The sequence below is a fragment of the Kogia breviceps genome, chromosome 3 (assembly GCF_026419965.1).
Source record: "Kogia breviceps isolate mKogBre1 chromosome 3, mKogBre1 haplotype 1, whole genome shotgun sequence".
NCBI lineage: Eukaryota > Metazoa > Chordata > Mammalia > Artiodactyla > Physeteridae > Kogia > Kogia breviceps.
In genome coordinates this window covers 101,811,649-101,831,592 of record NC_081312.1, presented here as the reverse complement: position 1 = coordinate 101,831,592, position 19,944 = coordinate 101,811,649, and the positions used below count along the sequence as shown (strand labels likewise).

The 19,944-nt window shown below is 44.7% G+C and overlaps 1 protein-coding gene across 4 annotated transcripts; it reads right to left on the bottom strand.

Moving 5' to 3' along the window:
* Positions 1–1,206: 1,206 nt before the first annotated feature.
* On the bottom strand, positions 1,207–19,910 carry LOC131753412 (ubiquitin-like protein 7). 4 transcript variants are annotated; one of them, XM_067029347.1, is made up of 7 exons: positions 19,714–19,910; positions 11,994–12,043; positions 11,580–11,747; positions 10,876–10,998; positions 7,889–7,997; positions 2,883–2,927; positions 1,207–1,577 (listed from the first exon to the last, which is right to left on the bottom strand). In XM_067029347.1, exons 1-7 carry the CDS (start codon positions 19,754–19,756, stop codon positions 1,480–1,482), a joined length of 636 nt encoding a protein of 211 aa, XP_066885448.1. In that variant the 5' UTR covers positions 19,757–19,910; the 3' UTR covers positions 1,207–1,479. The 4 variants fall into 4 exon arrangements, with proteins under 4 accessions (XP_066885448.1, XP_066885450.1, XP_066885449.1 ...); XM_067029349.1 differs by having other exon boundaries at positions 1,207–1,523; XM_067029348.1 differs by lacking the exon at positions 19,714–19,910 and adding an exon at positions 12,305–12,328.
* Positions 19,911–19,944: the final 34 nt, after the last annotated feature.

The window sequence follows — 19,944 nt, the reverse complement described above, 5'->3', positions numbered from 1 at the left end:
GTAATCCTGGTACAACGTATGCCGGACCATGTCATTTCTCTGTCACCCCTTAATGGCTGCCCATCTTAGAATAAAAGCCAAAATCCTTAATATGTACTGTTGGCCACATTGTAGTCCTTGTAAGGTTCTACTTTGGTTTCCTTATTAGCTCTGCATGTGACCTTCAAATCCTACCACTTGTCCCCTCTTTCACTTCACTGTAGCCTCACACTCCTTCTTGCTATTCCTTAAACATGTCACGAAGTCCTTTAGGGTTTTTGTACTTGCTATTCACTTTGCCTTGCCTAGAATGTTCTTTCCCCAAGATATCTGCATGACTAGCTACACACACACACACACACACACACACACACACACACACACACGGGAGACTTCATATTCCCCTACCTTGCTTTATTTTTTGCTTCTACTGTAGTACTTTTTGCTATACTACATACTATATTTTTAAGTTGTATCTTGTTTTTCTCCCCGCTAAAATATAAACCCATTAGAAAACGGACCCCTGTGCCCCGCACCTGCCAGGCACATACCTTTCGTTCATTATTATATCAACCTGGCACACGGTAGGAACTCAAAATTGCTTAGTGAATGAATAATAACATGAGAGGGCGCTGATGGGAGTTAAAGCATTCTAAGGTCCTTATATTGTTTGGAAGGAAGGTAGCAATATTGATTAATTTTAGACTTTGCTAAGCTAAATGTGCATGCTACATTTTTCAGGGTTACCGCTAAGAGAACAGAAATAGAACTGTGACTTCAATGTCAACGAGAAGGGAAGGGCAAAAGAGAAAATTTCAGCCAGTGGAAGGCAGGAATGAAGAGAAAGCAGCAGAGGTATGATAAAAAGAAATCACAGAGCTTCCTGATGCCTGTAGAATAATGGCAGATGCCTAAATCCCTTCACAATCTTCCAAAACCCACACAGATCAACAAGGAAAGCAAATTACATCACCCCAGCCCTCATCTACAGCATCCTAGGAGAGGGAGAGTACCTTGAGCCTCAATTTACATGTAAATGGAGAGAGAAATATCTGAAACCAGCAGAGCCACAACATCAGCTAGAATTATCCCAGAGGGAGAGAATCCTATTGTGAGAGGGGAAACACTGAGGTCAGGTCTGAGACCCGGTGGATCAGAGCACTGGCTACTGGGTAATCGAAAGGAACATTCGTGAAAATTGATGATATATTAGGCTGCAAAAGAAAATCTCAGTAAATTTATTTATTTATTTTTATTTATATTTTACTTTTGGCTGCATTGGGTCTTCGTTGCTGTGCGCAGGCTTTCTCTAGTTGCAGCGAGTGGGGGCTACTCTTCGTTGCAGTGCGCGGGCTTCTTACTGCAGTGGTTTCTCTTGTTGAGGAGCACGGGCTCTAGGCACGCGGGTTTCAGTAGTTGCAGCACATGGGCTCTGTAGTTGTGACTCACAGGCTCTAGAGCGCAGGCTCAGTAGTTGTGGCACAGGGGCTTAACTGCTCCTCAGCAAGTGGGATTTTCCCGGATCCGGGATAGACCTGTGTCCGCTACATTGGCAGGCAGATTCTCAACCACTGTGTCACCAGGGAAGTCCTCAATAACTTTAAAAAGAGCAATAATATAAACAGCATTCTCCAATCACAGTGCAATAAAAGTATAAATTAATAACAAAATTAAAAGCAAAAAGAAACTTTCACCTAGAAAATTTAAAAACTCTGTATTAAGCAACTCTTGGGTTAATAAGATAATACAAACCAAAATTGCAGAATTTTATAAAATAGCAATAATGGAAAAACAGCTTATCTGAATCTATGTGATGCTGCAAAAGTAGTTGTTAGAAGACTATTACACTAAATATCTAGGTAGAATTAAACATCAATTTAAAAGCTACAAAAATAAAAGCAGGGCTTCCCTGGTGGCGCAGTGGTGAAGAATCTGCCTGCCAATGCAGGGGACACGGGTTCATGGCCTGGTCCGGGAAGATCCCACATGCCACGGAGCAACTAGGCCCGTGCTCCACAACTACTGAGCCTGTGCTGTAGAGCCCGTGTGCCACAACTACTGAAGCCCGTGAGCCACAACTACTGAGCCCACGAGCCACAACTACTGAAGCCCGTGCGCCTAGAGCCTGTGCTCCGTGACAGAGAGGCCACCGCAATGAGAAGCCCGTGCACAGCAACAAAGAGTAGCCCTTGCTCGCCTCAACTAGAGAAAGCCCATGTGCAGCAACGAAGACCCAGCGCAGCCAAAAATAAATACATTAATTAATTAACAAATAAAAATTAAAAAAATAAAAGCAAAGCAAACCAAAAGGAAGCAGAATGAATGAACTATTAAAGATATAAGCAGAAATTAATGAGTGTGAAAACAGAAAAATAAAAAGAATAAATCCAAATGCTGGTTCTCAGAAAATAAAGAAAAATCAGTCAAATGTACAAACTACTCAGGTGAAAAAGGGAAAGAGTATAAGTATGCAAGATAAGAAATGACAAGGAGGAAATAACCATTGAAAGAGAAGAAAAATTAAAAATCTTAAGATACTACTTTTCACACGTCTAGACAAACACATCTGAAAATGATTAAATAGATAATTTAGATTAAATAGATAATTAGATTAAATAGATAATAGATTAGATAATAGATTAAATAGATAATTTCCTAGGAAAATATTGTTTACCAAAATTGACCCTAATAAACAGAAAAAATTTAAACAAATTAAATAATTACTCCTCAAAAATTCACAAGGCCCAGAAGAATTCATAGGAGAATCTACCAAACCTTCAAAGCTACTTAAAAAGTTCCAGGGCATAGAAAAAAGAAACTCTCACATTATTTTTAAATAGCCACATGCAATTTAAAGAAATCAAGAGGGAAGAGTAGTCTTTGACGTTTATCCACATATTTACCATTTCCGATGCTCTTCATTCTTTCCTGAAGATTAAAGTTTGCATCTGGTTCCAGGCAAGAAAAGGAGAAATAAGTGAAAAAGAGAGAAGTAGTGATACTTATAACCAGAAAGCAAAGCTTTTCAAGATATCTTTGGGAGAGTTTTGCTTAAGTCTCAATGGCCAGAAAACTTTGATGTGATTTTTAGATGGGCACGTTGCTTTCCTAAACAAATTCAGGGTTCTGATGGTAAAGAAGACATGGAGAATGCTTACTGGGTAGAAAGAAAGCAGTGACTGCCACAGTCCAACCTTTTGGGTATCCATACTTCCATATACAGAATATGCTCCCTCCCTGATGGGGACAGTTCCAAAGTCTCAGCCAGACACTGCATCCATCTCAAAAGCCAGAGTCTCTATCCCATATGCAGTTTTCTCCACTTAGCCCTGATATGAATCCTTATACAAAGTCCAGTAACCTACAAACTAAAAGCCAAGTTATCTTCCCCCAACATATCCCATATATAATATTGGAGAAGGAACAAAATTAAACTCCCACATGGGAAAGGGAAGAATGGGAAACACATCAAAGCTACTGCAAATATTAGAGCTATGGGAAAATACCAGATTCTGCTAGACAGGAGCAGCCAGGACTCCCTGCCGGACAGTAATTTCCTTACTCAGCCAACCTACCCTCTGGGTGGAACTTTTTTGATTGTGCTCCATGGTCCAAGTTCCATCTGCTTTTGAGATGACTTCTTGTGCATTATCCTGTTTAACCATATCTGAAGTGTAACTTTGGGGTGGATGCCCTTTCTGTTGTGTGTGTTTGGGGGCCTGGGGTTGAAAAATGATAAGGTTTTGCTGGTCAGGTCCTTAAATTTTCATTTTTGGTGATATGATTCCCTCAAAAATGTTGTAGGCTTCCAGTCTATTTGCTTCTTCTTCAATCCTATGTGTGAGTAACCACAGCTGAAGCTCCTATGTAGCCATAGTCTGTAAACCTGAAAACCCTCCTCTATTACATGTTGGCCTCTGTGTTCTGCTTATCCTTCTAGCCTTCAGCTTACTTGAGACAACTGGAAACAAAAGGCTCTAGGAGGAGGAGAACACTTTGAAGACCCCACATCTTCTGTGGAGTGGTGATTCTTAAAGGAAGGTGCTTAGGAAAGGCCCAGGACACCAGTCTCATCTTCTAAGCTATTGCTTGGCAGCCACCACTCCTATTTGGAGAACAGAAGCAATGATCTTTTTCAGCCCTGCAAGTCTCCAAATTATGAGATGTTCACTCAAAGGAAATTTGCAGGCCCTAGCCAGAGAGCCTTTCTTAGTGAAGCAGTACTTCCTTACCTTTTTTATTCAGCCTGCATAACTCTAGCTCATTGGTCTCTCTCAGGACTTTGTTGAAAATAGAACGAAGTCACCAGCACGTGCCAACATTCTGAATCATTCCAGTTATTTTCCCTAACACAACAGACTTTATTGGCATGTGGGGTATCTCCCATAGAAGAACAAATTGACCAAATGTTCCACCACTGCCTAACAAGGTCATTGGCATTCCAGTCTGTAATGCATGTACACTCAGAACCCAAAAGCCCATCTCTACCACTCAACAAATCCACGTTTCAGATTATATTACTTGCAGCATCCCACTTCAGTGTACTGAATTCCCTAAGTGATAGAACTGCATTTGGCTGCATTTAACAGAAACCCAACAAAGTGGCTAAACCTATAAGGGGTTTACTATTCTCATGTTACAAGGAGTCTGGTATAGGCAGTCTGGGAACTGGTACAGCTGCTCAAGGAATCAGGCTCTTTCTATCTTCTTCTGCCATCCTTAGTGTCTTTCGGCTTCAGGATCATAATTTGGCTGTTACTCTTCCTGCTTTGATGGCAGGAAAAAGGGGGTTGGGAAAGGCACAATGCATGTGCCAGTTGAATCTGCCCTCTTTCTTTTTTAATCAGGAAATAAATCACTTTTCCAGAAGTATTACCAGGGACTTTCAGTAGTATCTTCTTGGCCACATTGTCACGCTTAGCTCCAGCGGAGTAGGGGAGACAAATATTTTTAAACTATGAATAAAAAAGGGGGTTCTGTAAGTAAAGAAGAAGAGACTAGGGACTTCCCTGGTGGTGTAGTGGTTAAGAATCCGCCTGCCAATGCAGGGGACTCAGATTCGAGCCCTGGTGAGGGAAGATCCCACATGTCACGGAGCAACTAAGTCCGTGTGCCACAACTACTGAGCCTGTGAGCCACAACTACTGAAGCCTGTGCGCCTAGAGCCTGTGCTCCGCAACAAGAGAAGCCACCGCAATGAGAACCCTGCACATCGCATGGAAGAGTAGCCCCTGCTCGCCGCAACTAGAGAAAGCCCGTGTGCAGCAACAAAGACCCAACGCAGCCAAAAATAAATAAATAAATTTATTTATTTATTTTTAAAAAAGAGAGAGAGAGAGAGACTAGATATTGGATAATCAGCTAGTTCTGCCAGACCAATGCAAACTGTTTTACACAAGAAAAGGAATATCTTGGCTCAAGTAACTAAAAAGTCTGGAAGCTGTCCTTGCTTGATCCAATGGCTTAAGAAAATCACTAAGACTCCGGTTTCTCTTCAGCTCTCCACTCTGCCTTCCTCCATGTCAGAATAAACTGAGGCTGATTCCCCTTGTGGTCCTCAGATGGCTCCCAAGGCCACAAGATTTCTCATTCATGCCCAGTGGGAAATATAGAGTATCAGCATCCCAGCATCTGTAGCTGACATGCTCAGCCTATCACTGGGCTCAGAGGATGGAATGCACAGATTGGCTTGGCCTAGGTGGTGAGCTCCAAACCTACATCTAGGATGGGACCATTGCAGGAACTGCAAGGATCGGATTCCCCAATGGAAAGTATGGTCTGTTGAAAAGGGGCCAGGGACCTCTGGGTAAGGAGGTGGGGAAATGGATAATAAGAAGACAACCAATATATGTCCTTAGGGTAGCTAAAGAAGAAGGAGTCAGTCAGAAGGGGGTTTAGTTGACAGTGGAAACACTGAAAAAAAGGAGGGTCTCTGAAGTGACATTGTCAGTGTTCATCTGAGCATTGGCTGGGGAGAGGGAGGTCTCATCCAAGGTCATATCCTGTCCAGTTCCAGTGGCAGATCCATTTTTACTGTGAGGGTCTTGGAAGCACACTCCTGCTATTCTTGGCCCCCCACTCCCATTCTGGTGCTCTGGTTCCAGCTCACCATGCAGCCTTCTGATTATATTTGACTTCCCAAGTTGTTTTCTTACAGAGAGTGAGTATCTTAATCAGAAACTGGAATGCTTGGCAATTCTAGTTCATGGTGGGAATTAATACATCAGCATTCTGATTTTTAAATTTGCTTTTTTTTTTTGGCTGCACTGTGCGGCTTGTGGGATCTTAGTTCCCCGACCAGGGATTGAACCTGGACCCTCGGCAGTGTAAGCATGAAGTCCTAACCACTGGACTGCCAGGGAATTCCTCAGCATTCTGATTTCTACATTAATTGCTGACTCACTTTGTCAGCAAAAGCTCTTTACTGAGCCTGTGTGGCCGAGGACCAGACCCCGAAGTCCTGGTGTTTCCAGAACATCTGACAACTTGTGAGTCTATTAGCAACAAGACAATGGGTTTTCCTTGAAGATCCCCACATTGCATGTGTCCAACCCATTGTCTATTTCTTGTGTACTGATTTGAGGTTTCCTAGAGTTCAGGGTCTTATGCTGGAATCCCACTGTATCATTCCTGATGCTGGAATGATGCAAAGGCTGGGTTAGAGCTGATGCAAAGTTCTTTTTCATCTTTAGGATCTCTTGCTGTGAGCCTCATGACCTGCCTAGTTGCCCTTTTGATCCTACTGTAGAAGAGTCTATGCAGTACAAACTTGAATCTTATATGAACAGACACTTCACACAAGAGGATATTCAAATGTTCATATGAAAATATACTCATGCTCATTAGTCATAAGGGATATGTAAATTAAAATCAAAATGAGATATTACTACATACCCATCAGAATGGCTAAGATTAAAAAGATTTGGGAATTCCCTGGCAGTCCAGTGGTTAGGACTCTGCACTCTCACTGCTGAGGGTCTGGGTTCAATCCCCGGTCAGGGAACTAAGATCCCACGAGCCACATGGTGTGGCCAAAAATAAAAAAAAATTTTAATTTAATTTAATTATTTATGTATGTATTTATTTATTTTTGGCTGCGTTGGGCCTTTGTTGCTGCGTGCGGGCTTTCTCTAGTTGCAGCAGGCGGGGGCTACTATTTGTTGTGGTGAGTGGGCTTCTCATTGCAGTGTCTTCTCTTGTTGTAGAGCACAGGCTATAGGCATGCGGACTTCAGTAGTTGTGGTTCATGGCCTCTAGAGCGCAGGCTCAGTAGTTGTGACACAAAGGCCTAGTGCTCCGCGGCATGTGGGATCTTCTTGGACCACGGCTCGAATCCGTGTCCCCTGCATTGGCAGGTGAATTCTTAACCACTGAGCCACCAGGGAAGTCCCAAAAAATGTTTTTAAATACTTGACAATACCCAGTGTTGGCAAGGATGTGGAGAAAGTGGTACTCAACATTTCTGCTGGGAGTGTAAAGTGGTACACCTACCTGGGAAGTCTGTTTGGCAATATGTATTAAGCTGAACATACATTTATCCTATATCCTGACAATTCTACTCTTAACTATGTATGGAACAGAAATGCATACATATACTCACCAAAAGACATATGTAAGAATAGTCATTGCAGCATTATTCCTAATAGTTCTAACTGGAAAATAATCCAAAAGTACATCAACAGTAGAATTAATAAATACATTGTGTTATATCCAAACTATGTTATACTATAAAGCAATGAAAATGAAGGGACTACTACTGCTATTCACAGCAAACTGGAAGAATCTCATTAATATGATGTTAAGTGGCAGAAGCCAGACATGAAAGACTATGTATGGTATGATTCCATTTAGAAGAAGTTCAAGAGCAGGCAAACACTAATCTATGGTTAGATGTCAAGGTAATGGTTACCTCTGGAGGAGGAGGTGGCTAATGACTGGGAAGGAGCCTGCGAGCTGCTTCTGAGTGCTGCTAAACTCTCATTTTTGTTTTGGGTAGTGATTATATAGATGTGTACACTCTGTAAAAATAATTCATCTGGTTATACAAATGATAATTTGTACACTTTTCTTGTCTGGCCTGAGTGACATGTCTATAGGTCATCTGATAGACAGCTAACCTAGGCTGGCCTCTTCTAGAGCAGTTTAGGTGACTCAGCTCTGCAACATGTCCTCCAGCAGGCTAGCCCAGGCCTGTTCTCCTGCTGATGGCAGTGGTGCAAAAGGGCAGCTCCCAATGTTCAAGTCCATTTCAAGCCTCTGTTTTCATCATACCTGCTAACATTCCATTGGCCAAAGTAAGTCATGTGGTAAAAGCTAGAATCAAGGGGAAGGCAGGTTACTCCGCTCACGGGCACTGCAGAGTTATGTGGTAAAGGGTATGGATCTAGGGAGGATGATGAATTGGGCCATCAACACAATCTGCAACTTGTGGGAGAAAGAAAAATGAAGTTAATGACAATATAGTGAAACATATACAATAATTGAGAGAAGTACAGGGTGCTTTAAGGGCGCAGAAAAGGGCACATTTTATATTTTATCTGATATTAAAATTATTCACGGAAAAATTTATGCATGGACATTTCCCCTTCTAGACCATGAACTTCTTGTATATGCTTCATTTTCACACCTTCCACAGCTCCTGGCATAAAGAAGGCACTTGAACATTTGTGAAATAAATGTTCAGCCATAAAGGTAGTTATTTCTTCTTCGCCCATTTTTATTTCAGGCTCTAGGAGAAGAAAGAGACCCACGTATGCAGCAAGACATATTTTTATATTTTACAACCATTTTAGTGAACTCATAATCTCCATTACAGAATAGCCTCCAGTCAAGCGAAGGGTTGGAGGAGTTCCAGCAGAGAGATGGGTGGAATCATTCAAATTTTGATGTGTCCTCTTTTTCTGGTGGTGGTTGGGTGTCTTCTATGTATTTTTTAATATTGCAGTTAAATATACATAACATGAAATTTACCATTTTAACCATTTAAGTGTACAGTTCAGTGGCATTAAGTACACTCACATTATTGTTCAACCATCACCGCCATCTATCTCAAGAACTTCTTTATCTTCCCAAACTGAAATTCTGTATCCATTAAACAACACTCCCCATTCTCCCTGCTCCCCAGCCCCTGGCAATCACCATTTTACTTTCTGTCTCTATGAATTGGACTACTACTAGGTGCCTCATAGAAGTGGAATCATACAGTCTTTTTGTGACTGGCTAATTTCACTTAGCATAATGTCTTCAATGTTCATCCATGTTGTAGCATGTGGCAGAATTTCCTTCCTTTTTAAGGTTGAATGATACTCCATTGTATGTGTATACACATTTTGTTTACCCATTCATCTATTGATGGACGCTAGGGCTGCTTCTACCTTTTGGCTATTGTGAAGTAATGTGCAAAGCAAATTCCACCCAAGTATGGAATTCTGGGTTGGAAAGTGCCTCAACACTCAATTTGAAAGTGAGATGAGGGACTTCCCTGGTGGTGCAGTGGTTCAGAATCCGCCTGCCAATGCAGGGGACTCAGGTTCAATCCCTGGTCTGGGAAGATCCCACATGCTGCAGAGCAACTAAGCCCGTGTGCCACAACTACTGAGCCTGCTCTCTAGAGCCCGCAAGCCACAACTACTGAGCCTGCGAGCCACAACTACTGAACCCATGCACTGCAACTACCAAAGCCCTTGCGCCCTAGAGCCTGTGCTGCAACTACCAAGACCGAGAGCTGCAACTAGTGAAGCCCATGTGCCTTGAGCCTGTGCTCCGCAACAAGAGAGGCCACCGCAATGAGAAGCCCACGCACTGCAACACAGAGTCATCCCCACCCGGGCACAGCAACAAAGACCCAACGCAGCCAAAAAAAAAAAAGAAAGTGAGATAAGTCATAGCTACATTAGGACCATATAGCTAAGACTCATGGCCTGAATAGCTTTCACCAGAGTTTTCTGATAATGATACCAGAAAGAAAATAAGATTACTTTTCTGAGGCGACTTCCCTGGTGGTCCAGTGGTTAAGAATCTGCCTTCCAGTGCAGGTGATGCAAGTTCCATTCCTGGTCAGGGAACTAAGATCCCACATGCCGCGGGGCAACTAAGCTTGCATGCCAGCACAGTCAAAATTTAAAAGAAAAAAAAATTACTTTTCTGAGGGTGAATAATCTGGCTGAGAATTTAGGTATAGGATGAGACATTAAGCCAAGCTTCATTATTAACCCAGCAACAATATCCAGAGTGTGGCAGACACCATGATTTCAGACTAGTCTCAGGGGTGGAATGTCACAGGTGAACTGACATAAGGTGGAATGTCATAGGTGGACTTTCATAGGCCATTTCTAAGATTGGCTGTGTCTGCCGGAATACCGTGTCCCCTCAACCAAACACCCCTTCCCTGCCTAGCTAACCTCTAACTAATTATTTGACAGTCAGTCCAAACACCCCTTCCTCAGAAAAGTTTTCCCTGACCTAGGCCCTCACCTCAAGCCTGGGCTGGGCTTCTCGCCCTGCTGCTCCCTCACTGCAGTAACTGCCTGGCACCCCTCCATGGCAGGGATCAGCACTGGCTCGTCTCTGCCCCAGGAGCTGGACCCAGGACCGCTATATACATGCTCAAGGCTCAGTCACCGCTCACAGAACGGAGGAGTGTCTCTTCAACTAAAACTGCCACAAGTGTTCAAGCCAGGTGGTCAGCGGAGCCTGGCCGTGCTCACTGGGGGCAGGAGCAGAAGCCACGGGGACAACTGCCCTTGCTGGGAGCCTCCTCTCCTGTCACACTGCCACGCCCCAGCTGTTCCTGGAGCAAAGCAGGCCAAGTGGGAAGGGCCTCCAGAGAGCAGAAGAAAGCTCAGTGTCCAAAGTAACTAAGAAGCCATGTGAACATCACGAGTGGGGAAGACTGACCTGAAGGCTGGGCTGCCCGGAGGCCTGCAGCGCATGCTGTAGAGCTTGGCTGAAGAGATCATTGGTGATGGGCGTCCCTGACTGGACGCCAGATGACACTGGGGAGGTCCCTGAGGAATGGCCCTAGAGACAAACCAGGGTCAGCGCCACACTCACAGACACCTCAGTCTCCCAGCACATACCCACTGATGTCACATCACCCCAGGGTGCCCCTGGGTGCCCCACGACAGCCTCCCAGCAGGGGCCTGCATGAGACAACCACACAGAGGTACCCAAAAGCTCTCTATGTGGGCAGGAAAGGGTCTGTTCTCTTTTGCTCCAGGGAGATGGAATGGAGCCCCCGACCTAGCCTAGGACCCAGCACTGGGAGAGATGGCCTTGCAAGCTGGAGTGACCGTCACCAGGAATGCTTAAGCCTGTGATGTCTGGCCACTTTCAGGGACAAGGAAGGGTATACTGTGTGATGGGAGGTTCTTCCAAAGTGCTGGCAGGAGTTAATCAGGCCCGTGATGAACCCCAGACTTCTAAGCCCTAAAGGCTCGTGACGGGAGGTCGCCTGAGCTGCAGCAGGACCCACCAGGGCTCCAGGTAGTGTTCGGCTCAAAGCAGATCTAGCACCGGGATCATCAAAGGTAAATCCATTCTACCACTGGGACCTTCTCCCTTAGGGGCCTGGCCTTGATCTTCCCGCCCTCTCTCCATACCTGGGTGCCAGGAGTTGGCGTGTGAGAGCTGCTCTCCGGAGTGCTGGCCAGGGCCAGGGCGGTGGCCAGCTCGCTCTGGGTGATAGGCCGGGGCCCCGCAGCTCCACTGTACCCCAGCGAAGCTGGGCGGGAGCTGGGTGTGCTGCTCGAGGGCGTGGACCTGGCGCTCTGAGCAAGAGAGGCACCAAGAATCAGGGAGGCAGCCCTGTGACGTTCTCAAATGAACCCCAGCCCCGCTCCAGGAACAGTTCTTGGGGAACCTCCCCAAGCTGCCAGGTTCAGACAGCAATAGTATGACATAGCTGGGTCACCAAAGGGCCTCAGCTCCCCTCCCAGCTGGGGCATGCCAGGTCCCAGGGAGGGGTGCATCCCCAGCACCATCTCCCCCAAATGGCAGGCAGCCAGGCCACTTACTGGGTGAAAGTCATCCTCATCATCAGAGAGCCCTTCAAACAGGAAGCCACCTGGAGGAGGGAGAACAGATTTCAGGAGGAAGAACAGAAAGACACAGGCGCAGCCCCAGAATCTCAGCCCTAGTTACTCTCCAAATTCATATTTTCATCTCTCCCCTTGGAAAATTACAGGACAGATGCACTCCTTTACTCAAACTGAGAGTTCCCGTGGAACGCCCTCTGCCAGCACTATACATAGCTGCTGAGTAAAGCAAACCCCTGGACCACTGCCCGCTCCCAAGGGGGCCTGCATTCCACTGTCCTGGGGCTCACCTGGCATATCCCAGTACGAGCTGGAGGGGGCATGCCCCGGGAAGAGGAGTCGGCCCTGTGCTGTGGCTACTGGCTGCCGGCAGACTTTGAGCCTTACAGCTCTCTCTGGCGTGGCAGCTTGCACACTCACACACTCACCCAGACCCACACGCTCCCCTCCCCATAGGGACAGCCCAGGACTGCAGAGCCATTTGCACGCACTTCCTGCGGTGCCGCACACTCCTCACTCACCCAGGCAGCATCTAATCCTGCGCCCCGCCACTTGAGCCACACTTCCTACCTTTCCAGATAGCAGAGTATAAAATATATTTATAATTTGGTGTACAAAATATAAAGTTGCAGAGACGTGGATGGACCTAGAGACTGTCATACAGAGTGAAGTAAGCCAGAAAGAGAAAAACAAATATCGTATATTAATGCATATATGTGGAATCTAGAAATATGGTACAGATGAAACTTTTTGTAGGGCAGTAATAGAGACGTAGACGTAGAGAATGGACATGTGGACATCGGAGGGGAAGGGGAGGGTGGGACGAATTGGGAGATTAGGTTTGACATACCATGTGTAAAATAGATAGCTTGTGGGAATCCCCTATTTTCTTGAGAACTAGGATTCTCAGTGTGGAAAAGGAAAGAAACATGTAATATACAAAAGGTTACATAAACCCCTGTAGTCTTGAATTTGAAGTAGCAGTATAAATTATTTCTATTTCTATCTTTATAAGCATAAATCTATATATAGATATAGATCTAGCTCTCTCCCTAGCTCTCTCCACTGAAGCAGCTTAGAAATAATGACCAATCCAGTAGAAATAAGCATCCCTAGTGCCCAGATTGTGGTCTTGAAATTCAATTTCCCACTAAAACCCATCTGAGCTTTTAATTTAAAAAAAATTTTTTTATTCCCCCCCACCTCCCATCCCCTTTAGAGCTGATCAGACTCTAATCCAAGTGTAGAGATGTATTCTCAGGCTATGAAGCTCAATACTTTGAGAACTGCCCTGAATGTTCAATTTGGCCCTGGGTTAACCTCAGCGTGTTGGATCCCTAGAATCTCTGGTTCATTGAGGGGTGAAGGTTTGTTCACATGTGAACCTGGAAATGCAATTCAGTTTGGACCTCTTAGTGTACTGTACCCTTTAAAAAGATTTTTTTAAAAAATTGGGGTGGGCTTCCCTGGTGGTGCAGTGGTTGAGAGTCCGCCTGCCGATGCAGGGGATATGGGTTCGTGCCCCGGTCCGGGAGGATCCCACGTGCTGTGGAGCGGCTGGGCCCATGAGCCATGGCCGCTGGGCCTGTGCGTCTGGAGCCTGTGCCCCACAACAGGAGAGGCCTCAGCAGTGAGAGGCCCACGTACCACACACACACACACACACACACACACACACACAAAAAAAAAATTGGGGTATAGTTGCTTCATTTATTTTTTATAAATTTATTTGTTTTATTTATTTATTTTTGGCTGCGTTGGGTCTTCATTGCTGTGTGGGCTTTCTCTAGTTGCGGTGAGCAGGGGCTACTCTTCCTTGCAGTACATGGCCTTCTCACTGTGGTGGCTTCTCTTGTTGTGGAGCACGGGCTCTAGGCGCGCGGGCTTCAGTAGTTGTGGCTCATGGGCTCTAGAGTACAGGCTCAGTAGTTGTGGTACATGGGCTTAGTTGCTCTGCGGCATGTGGGATCTTCCCGGACCAGGGCTCGAACACGTGTCCCCAGCGTTGGCAGGCGGATTCCTATCCACGCGCCACCAGGGAAGCCCTATAGTTGCTTTATTTATTTATTTTTATAAAGATTTAATTTTATTTATTTTTGGCTGTGTTGGGTTTTCGTTGCTGTGTGAAGTCTTTCTCTAGTTGTGGAGAGTGGAGGCTACTCTTCCTTGTGGTGCATGGGCTTCTCCTTGTGGTGGCTTCTCTTGTTGTGGAGGATGGGCTCTAGGTGCGCGGGCTTCAGTAGTTGTGGCACACAGGCTCAGTAGTTGTGGCTTGTGGGCTTAGTTGCTCCACAGCATGTGGGATCTTCCCGGACCAGGGATTGAACCTGTGTCCCCTGAATTGGCAGGCGGATTCTCAACCACTGCGCCACCAGGGAAGCCCAACAGTTGGGGACTTTGGGTGGTTAAGAGGGAATTATTTCATACTATTTTTGCAACTTAATTGTAAACTTGAAACTACTTTAAAATAAAAGTAAAAATATCACATTCTCAAAGACAATTTGAGCACATGGGGAAATAGTCAAGTAAAGTGAATTATGCAGTTTACTAACATATGCAGTACAATCTAAATTTTGTTGAATACAAGATTTATTTAATTCAATAAAATTATATTTTTAGAAACATTAAAGAAGTTAATAATTGTCACCTATTAGTGATAGAGCCATGTTAAAGCAAAATAAATTTGGAGGACTTATGTTAACAGATGCCAAGACCTACTCTAAAGCTACAGAAATCAAGTTGTACGGTTAGTGGCACAAGGATATAAAAATACATCAGTGGGACAGAATAGAGTCAGAAATGGACCAATAGATAACAGTCACCTTATTTATGACAAAGCTGCCAGTAAAATTCAGTTGGGATGGGATTTTTTAAAAAAGTAGTTCTCATCAATTGATAACCTATGGAAAATAAGAATCTTGACTCCCATCTCACTTTATACATAAAAATTAATATGAAATTAATCATAGACCTAAATGTGAAAGATAAAATTTACAGAAGCATAGGAAAATATCTTCATAATTAGGGCAGAGATTTTAAAAATAGGACACAAAAAGCTCTACCCATCAAAATAAAATGTCATAAATTAGACTTTCAAGAAATTCTTTAAAAATCCCATTAAGAGGGGCTTCCCTGGTGGCGCAATGGTTGAGAGTCCGCCTGCTGATGCAGGGGACACGGGTTTGTGTCCCGGTCCGGTAGGATCCCACATGCCGCGGAGCGGCTGGGCCCGTGAGGCATGGCCGCTGAGCCTGCACGTCCGGAGCCTGTGCTTCGCAACGGGAGAGGCCACAACAGTGAGAGGCCCGCGTACCAAAAAAAAAAAAAAAAAAAAAAATCCCATTAAGAGAATAAAAATACAAGCCACGAACTGAGAGAAGATATTCACAATATACATTTTTGACAAGGACCTACATCTGCTAAGTTCTTAATTTTAGTGACAGTACTTCTTACTTCTAAAAGTTCTATTTGGTTCTTCTCAAATCTGCCTGTTCTTTTTTTATCATGTGTTATTCTTTCTTAAAGTCCTGATAGCTTCTTCAGTGACTTTAATAAATTTTTTCATGCTTATTTTACATCTCTTTTTAAATTGACTTCCTAATATCTAACATTTTTGGTGTTGTGACTTGTTTGTTCTGCCTTCTCTGCCATGAATATTTGTTAATTCTTTCTGTGAAATCTTCAGTTTAGTTTTCTTCTTTCCTGTTGGATGGCGGCATGAGTTTTGGTAGTGTTGCTCCAAAAAGGATTTATATTTGCTTTACCAAGAACCCCAGGACCAATTTCTTTTAAGCGTACTTTTTTTAAAAAAAACAAATTTATTGAGCTTCCCTGGTGGTGCAGTGGTTAAGAGTCCGCCTGCCGATGCAGGGGACACGGGTTCGTGCCCCCGTCCGCGAAGATCCCACGTGCCGCGGAGCGGCTGGGCCCGTGAGGCATGGCCGCTGAGCCTGCGCGTCTGGAGCCTGTGCTCCGCAACAGGAGAGGCCACACGGTGAGAGGCCCGCGAACCGCAAAAAATAAATAAAAATAAATTTATTTAATTAATTAATTTATTTTGGCTGCCTTGGGTCTTCGTTGCTGTGCACAGGCTTTCTCTAGTTGCAGCGAGAGGGGGCTGCTCTTCGTTGCGGTGTGCAGGTTTCTCACTGAGGTGGCTTCTCTTTGTTGTGGACCATGGGCTCTAAACATGTGGGCTTCAGTAGTTGTGGTCGCGGGCTCAGTAGCTGTGGCTCACAGGCTGTAGATCACAGGCTCAGTAGTTGTGGCACATGGGCTTAGTTGCTCCACATCATGTGGGATCTTCCTGGACCAGGGCTTGAACCTAAGTCCCCTGCTTTGGCAGACGGATTCTTAACCACTGCACCACCAGAGAAGTCCCAAGCACACATTTTATTGTATGTAAATTATTTCTAAATAAAGTTGACTTAACAAAACTTGAGAATAAGATAACATTTTGAGGGACATCCCTGGCCATCTAGTGCTTAAGACTTCACACTTCCACTGTAGGGGGCACAGGTTTGATCCCTGTTTGGGGAACTAAGATTCTATATGCCACACACCATGGCCAAAACAAAACAAAGATAACACTTCGGGCATGCTAACTTAATTATTTTATTTTCATGTCTTCAGTTTTTATATTTTTTATTCGTACAGATCTGGTTTTTGTTGCTTTCTGTAAAAGAATGAACTGGATTAAAAAATTTAAATTGTAGGCCTTAAGTGACATGTTATTTGCCTTTTTCCCCCTTAATAAAAAAGCAGACCAGCTAGTCAACTTCACTCACCCAAAAGTCACTGACTACACATTTCCTCCTGCCACTGAATCTTTAATCTGTTAATAGAATTCCCTAGTTTAACTGTAATGTTAAAATGCAGACCCAGGGACCAATTTTGGACAGTTCTGGGAAAGTTTGGCCACAAACTTACACAAAGTACAGTTTAGGGTTTCAAATTCTCAGGGAAGACTGTTCTTTCACACGTCAACTCCCCTTTCACTGACCTGCCTTCATAGCCAAGCAGAGAACTTTTCTTATCTTCTCTCAGTGCTGATGCATGGGTTTGGGGTTTTGGTTTTTTGTACTCTGTCCTTTTACTTAGGAGGAAAATCTTTTAGTTTTTAAAAAATATTTATTTATTTGGCTGCATTGGGTCTTAGTTGCAGCATGCAGGATCTTAGTTGCGGCATGTGGGATCTTTAGTTGCGGCATGTGGGATCTAGTTCCCTGACCAGGGATCGAACCTGGGCCCCCTGCATTGGCAGTGCAGTCTTACCACCATGCAAATCTTTTAAAGGTTTCAACTTTATGTAGTGGTATCAGTTTCAGTTGCTCAAGGGCCCAGCCCAATGTTTTGGTGTTAAAAGAAAAATCTCCAAGCAAGGCTTCCAGGACCACTATTCTCTCTGGAAAGGTGCTCATCAGCTTCCAAAGCTCACTACTTTTTTCCAGTTACCCCTTCATTTTTAGCATCTGAGGATTTCCCATTTCTCCTGTGACCACAGTTACGTGATTTTTAATAGATGTATTATTTTATACATTTTTGTTTGTAGCAGGAGTACTTACAGATGATTTTCATTTGCTGTCTTGCCAGAACCAGAAATCCCCATATTAATTTTATAGTTATTTTAAAAATGCAAATGTGCACTCTTTTAAAAAAAAATAAATTTAGTTATTTATTTGTTTGTTTTTATTTTTGGCTGCGTTGGGTCTTCCTTGCTGTGAACGGGCTTTCTCTAGTTGTGAGCAGGGGCTACTCTTCGTTGCAGTGCGTGGGCTCCTTATTGTCGTGGCTTCTCTTGTTGCAGAGCACAGGCTCTAGGCACGCAGGCTTCAGTAGCTGTGGTGCATGGGCTCAGTAGTTGTGGCACATGGGCTTAGTTGCTCTGTGGCATGTGGGATCTTCCCGGGCCAGGGCTTGAACCCATGTCCCCTACATTGGCAGGCAGATTCTTAACCACTGCGCCACCAGGGAATCCCAAATGTGCAGTCTCATAACTTGTTTTCCAATAGCAAATAGTCTCTTGAAGGTTTAATGAAAAATTGTCCACCACTTTCTCAGAGAAAGCTAATGAGGGTATATGTCTCCAAATATGGATTGACGGAACGACTGGGCCTGGACACTTTCTTTTTTACCATGTCTGGTCATTTGTCTTGTGTCCAGACTTCTGATTTTATCTAGAATCTGACCCTTGCATCTGGCCACCGCACCTATTTGGTAAATTGGTTCCCAAAGAACCTGTTTGGTCCTGGGTTATTCCTTCATTCATTTACTCATTTAATAATTTATCATTACAATGTACAATTCAGAACTCAGAGAGGCGTACCGCCTTTCCTGGGGGCAACAAGCTACAGCAAGACAGCCATATTTGATAGATGAATTCTTTATTCAACACACATTTATTGCTCACCTACTATGTGCCAGGTCCTGGTCAACTGCTGAAGATAAAGTGGAGGATTAGATAGTCATTGCTTATTCTCCTACGGAGCTTATAATGAAGTGAATAAAAACAAGAAACTCATAAGCACCTAGTATATTCAGTTCTGCTATGACGAAAACCAGATGAAGACAGGGTCCCTGTCTTCTCCAGCAGGAAGTCAAGGCACAGTATTGAACAAAGTTTAATAAAACACTAAAGTATGTGGTTCAGGTGCAAGTACCTTAGTAGATAAGAGAAGAAGGAGCTTACAAAGGGCTGGATAGTTAGGAAAGATTTCTGAAAGAGAGGTTATATCTAAAAATGGGTATGATGGGGGCGAGGCTACTTTGGGGACAACTATGATGAACCTAGGGTTCAGCAAGAAGACAGTGACAGACTTTCGTGAAAATCTCCCGTATTAGAAGAGCAGAGAAATGACTAGCCTCCAGTGTCAGGCCCTCGGAGGCCCTGCAGTTTACCTGCTCTACTCAGTCAACCTATCCTGCTCACAGCTGCTGCCTTAGTCCCAGGCTGTACATTGGGACGTTGCAGAGTCATGCTTTTACATTTGTGCACACAGGATCAGCCTTTAGCTGCTAGGACCAACCTCATTATTTTTTTATTCACCTGTGGGTTTTTTGTTTTTTGTTTTTTGCTTTCCTTAGTCCTTGAATTAATTCCTCGAGTACAGTCCAATCAGAATAGTTGGCTAATCCTAACCTCTGTGCAAACACCATCTATTTTAATCACGCATCTAACAGTCAGCCCTCGGTACCAGCGGGCTCCGCATCCGAGGATATGGAGTGCCGACTGTACTATGCCATTTTATATAAGGGATTTAAGTATCCGCGGATTTTGGTATCCACGGGGTGGGGTGGGGACCTGGAAGAAAGCCCCCGCGGATACCGAGGGACGACTGTATGCAGTTTCTCTAAGAGTTCAGAGGAAATTGCCCTGCCCGAATTGATTCCCACCATTGCATGCTGGGGCGTAAGAGGAACCCGGCTTGGTAACTTCTCTCAACGAACCAACTTTTGGAGGAAGTCATTGTTGGGTTCCTGATATGCCCTCAAAGGTAGGGTCGCCACGAGAAGCCAGAGGCGAGAAGCACAGAAGAGGCTGACTTCACCCGAAGGCAGGCCGTTTTCTGGTGAGGGCTGCAAGGTTGAGGCGTGTCTGTAGAGGCCGCTCGGGAAAGGGCCCTCTGGGAGCGAAGGGTCGAGGCGGGAGGGGATCCGGGGTCCGCGATGTGCCCAAGAGCCCGGCAGTGGGAGTTCTCACCTGCGGCGCTGTAAGCACCCGGAGCAACCGAAGGACTCTGCATGCGTCCCAAGACAGTGGGGGAATCGCGGGGCTGTAAACCTCACGCCAAGCCCCGCTCCCGTGACCTGCGCCCTGTAACAATGACACCTCTAGACTCCTCTCCGATGAAAGCACGAAGACGCTCCCATGCCGGAACTTTCAAACCACTGAGAAGCCACGCCCTCCCCGGAACCGGAAGCTTTACAACGA

Coding starts and splice junctions, on each gene's coding strand:
- LOC131753412 (XM_067029347.1), bottom strand. CDS start 19,756: ATGCAGAGTCCTTCGGTTGCTCCGGGTGCTTACAGCGCCGCAG. Junction 7,998..10,875: donor CCGGGCAGCCCAGCCTTCAG/GTCAGTCTTCCC, acceptor TTATTTTTACAG/AGTGTACACATCTATATAAT. Junction 1,578..2,882: donor AATGAAGAGCATCGGAAATG/GTAAATATGTGG, acceptor CTCTTTTTAAAG/TTATTGAGGACTTCCCTGGT.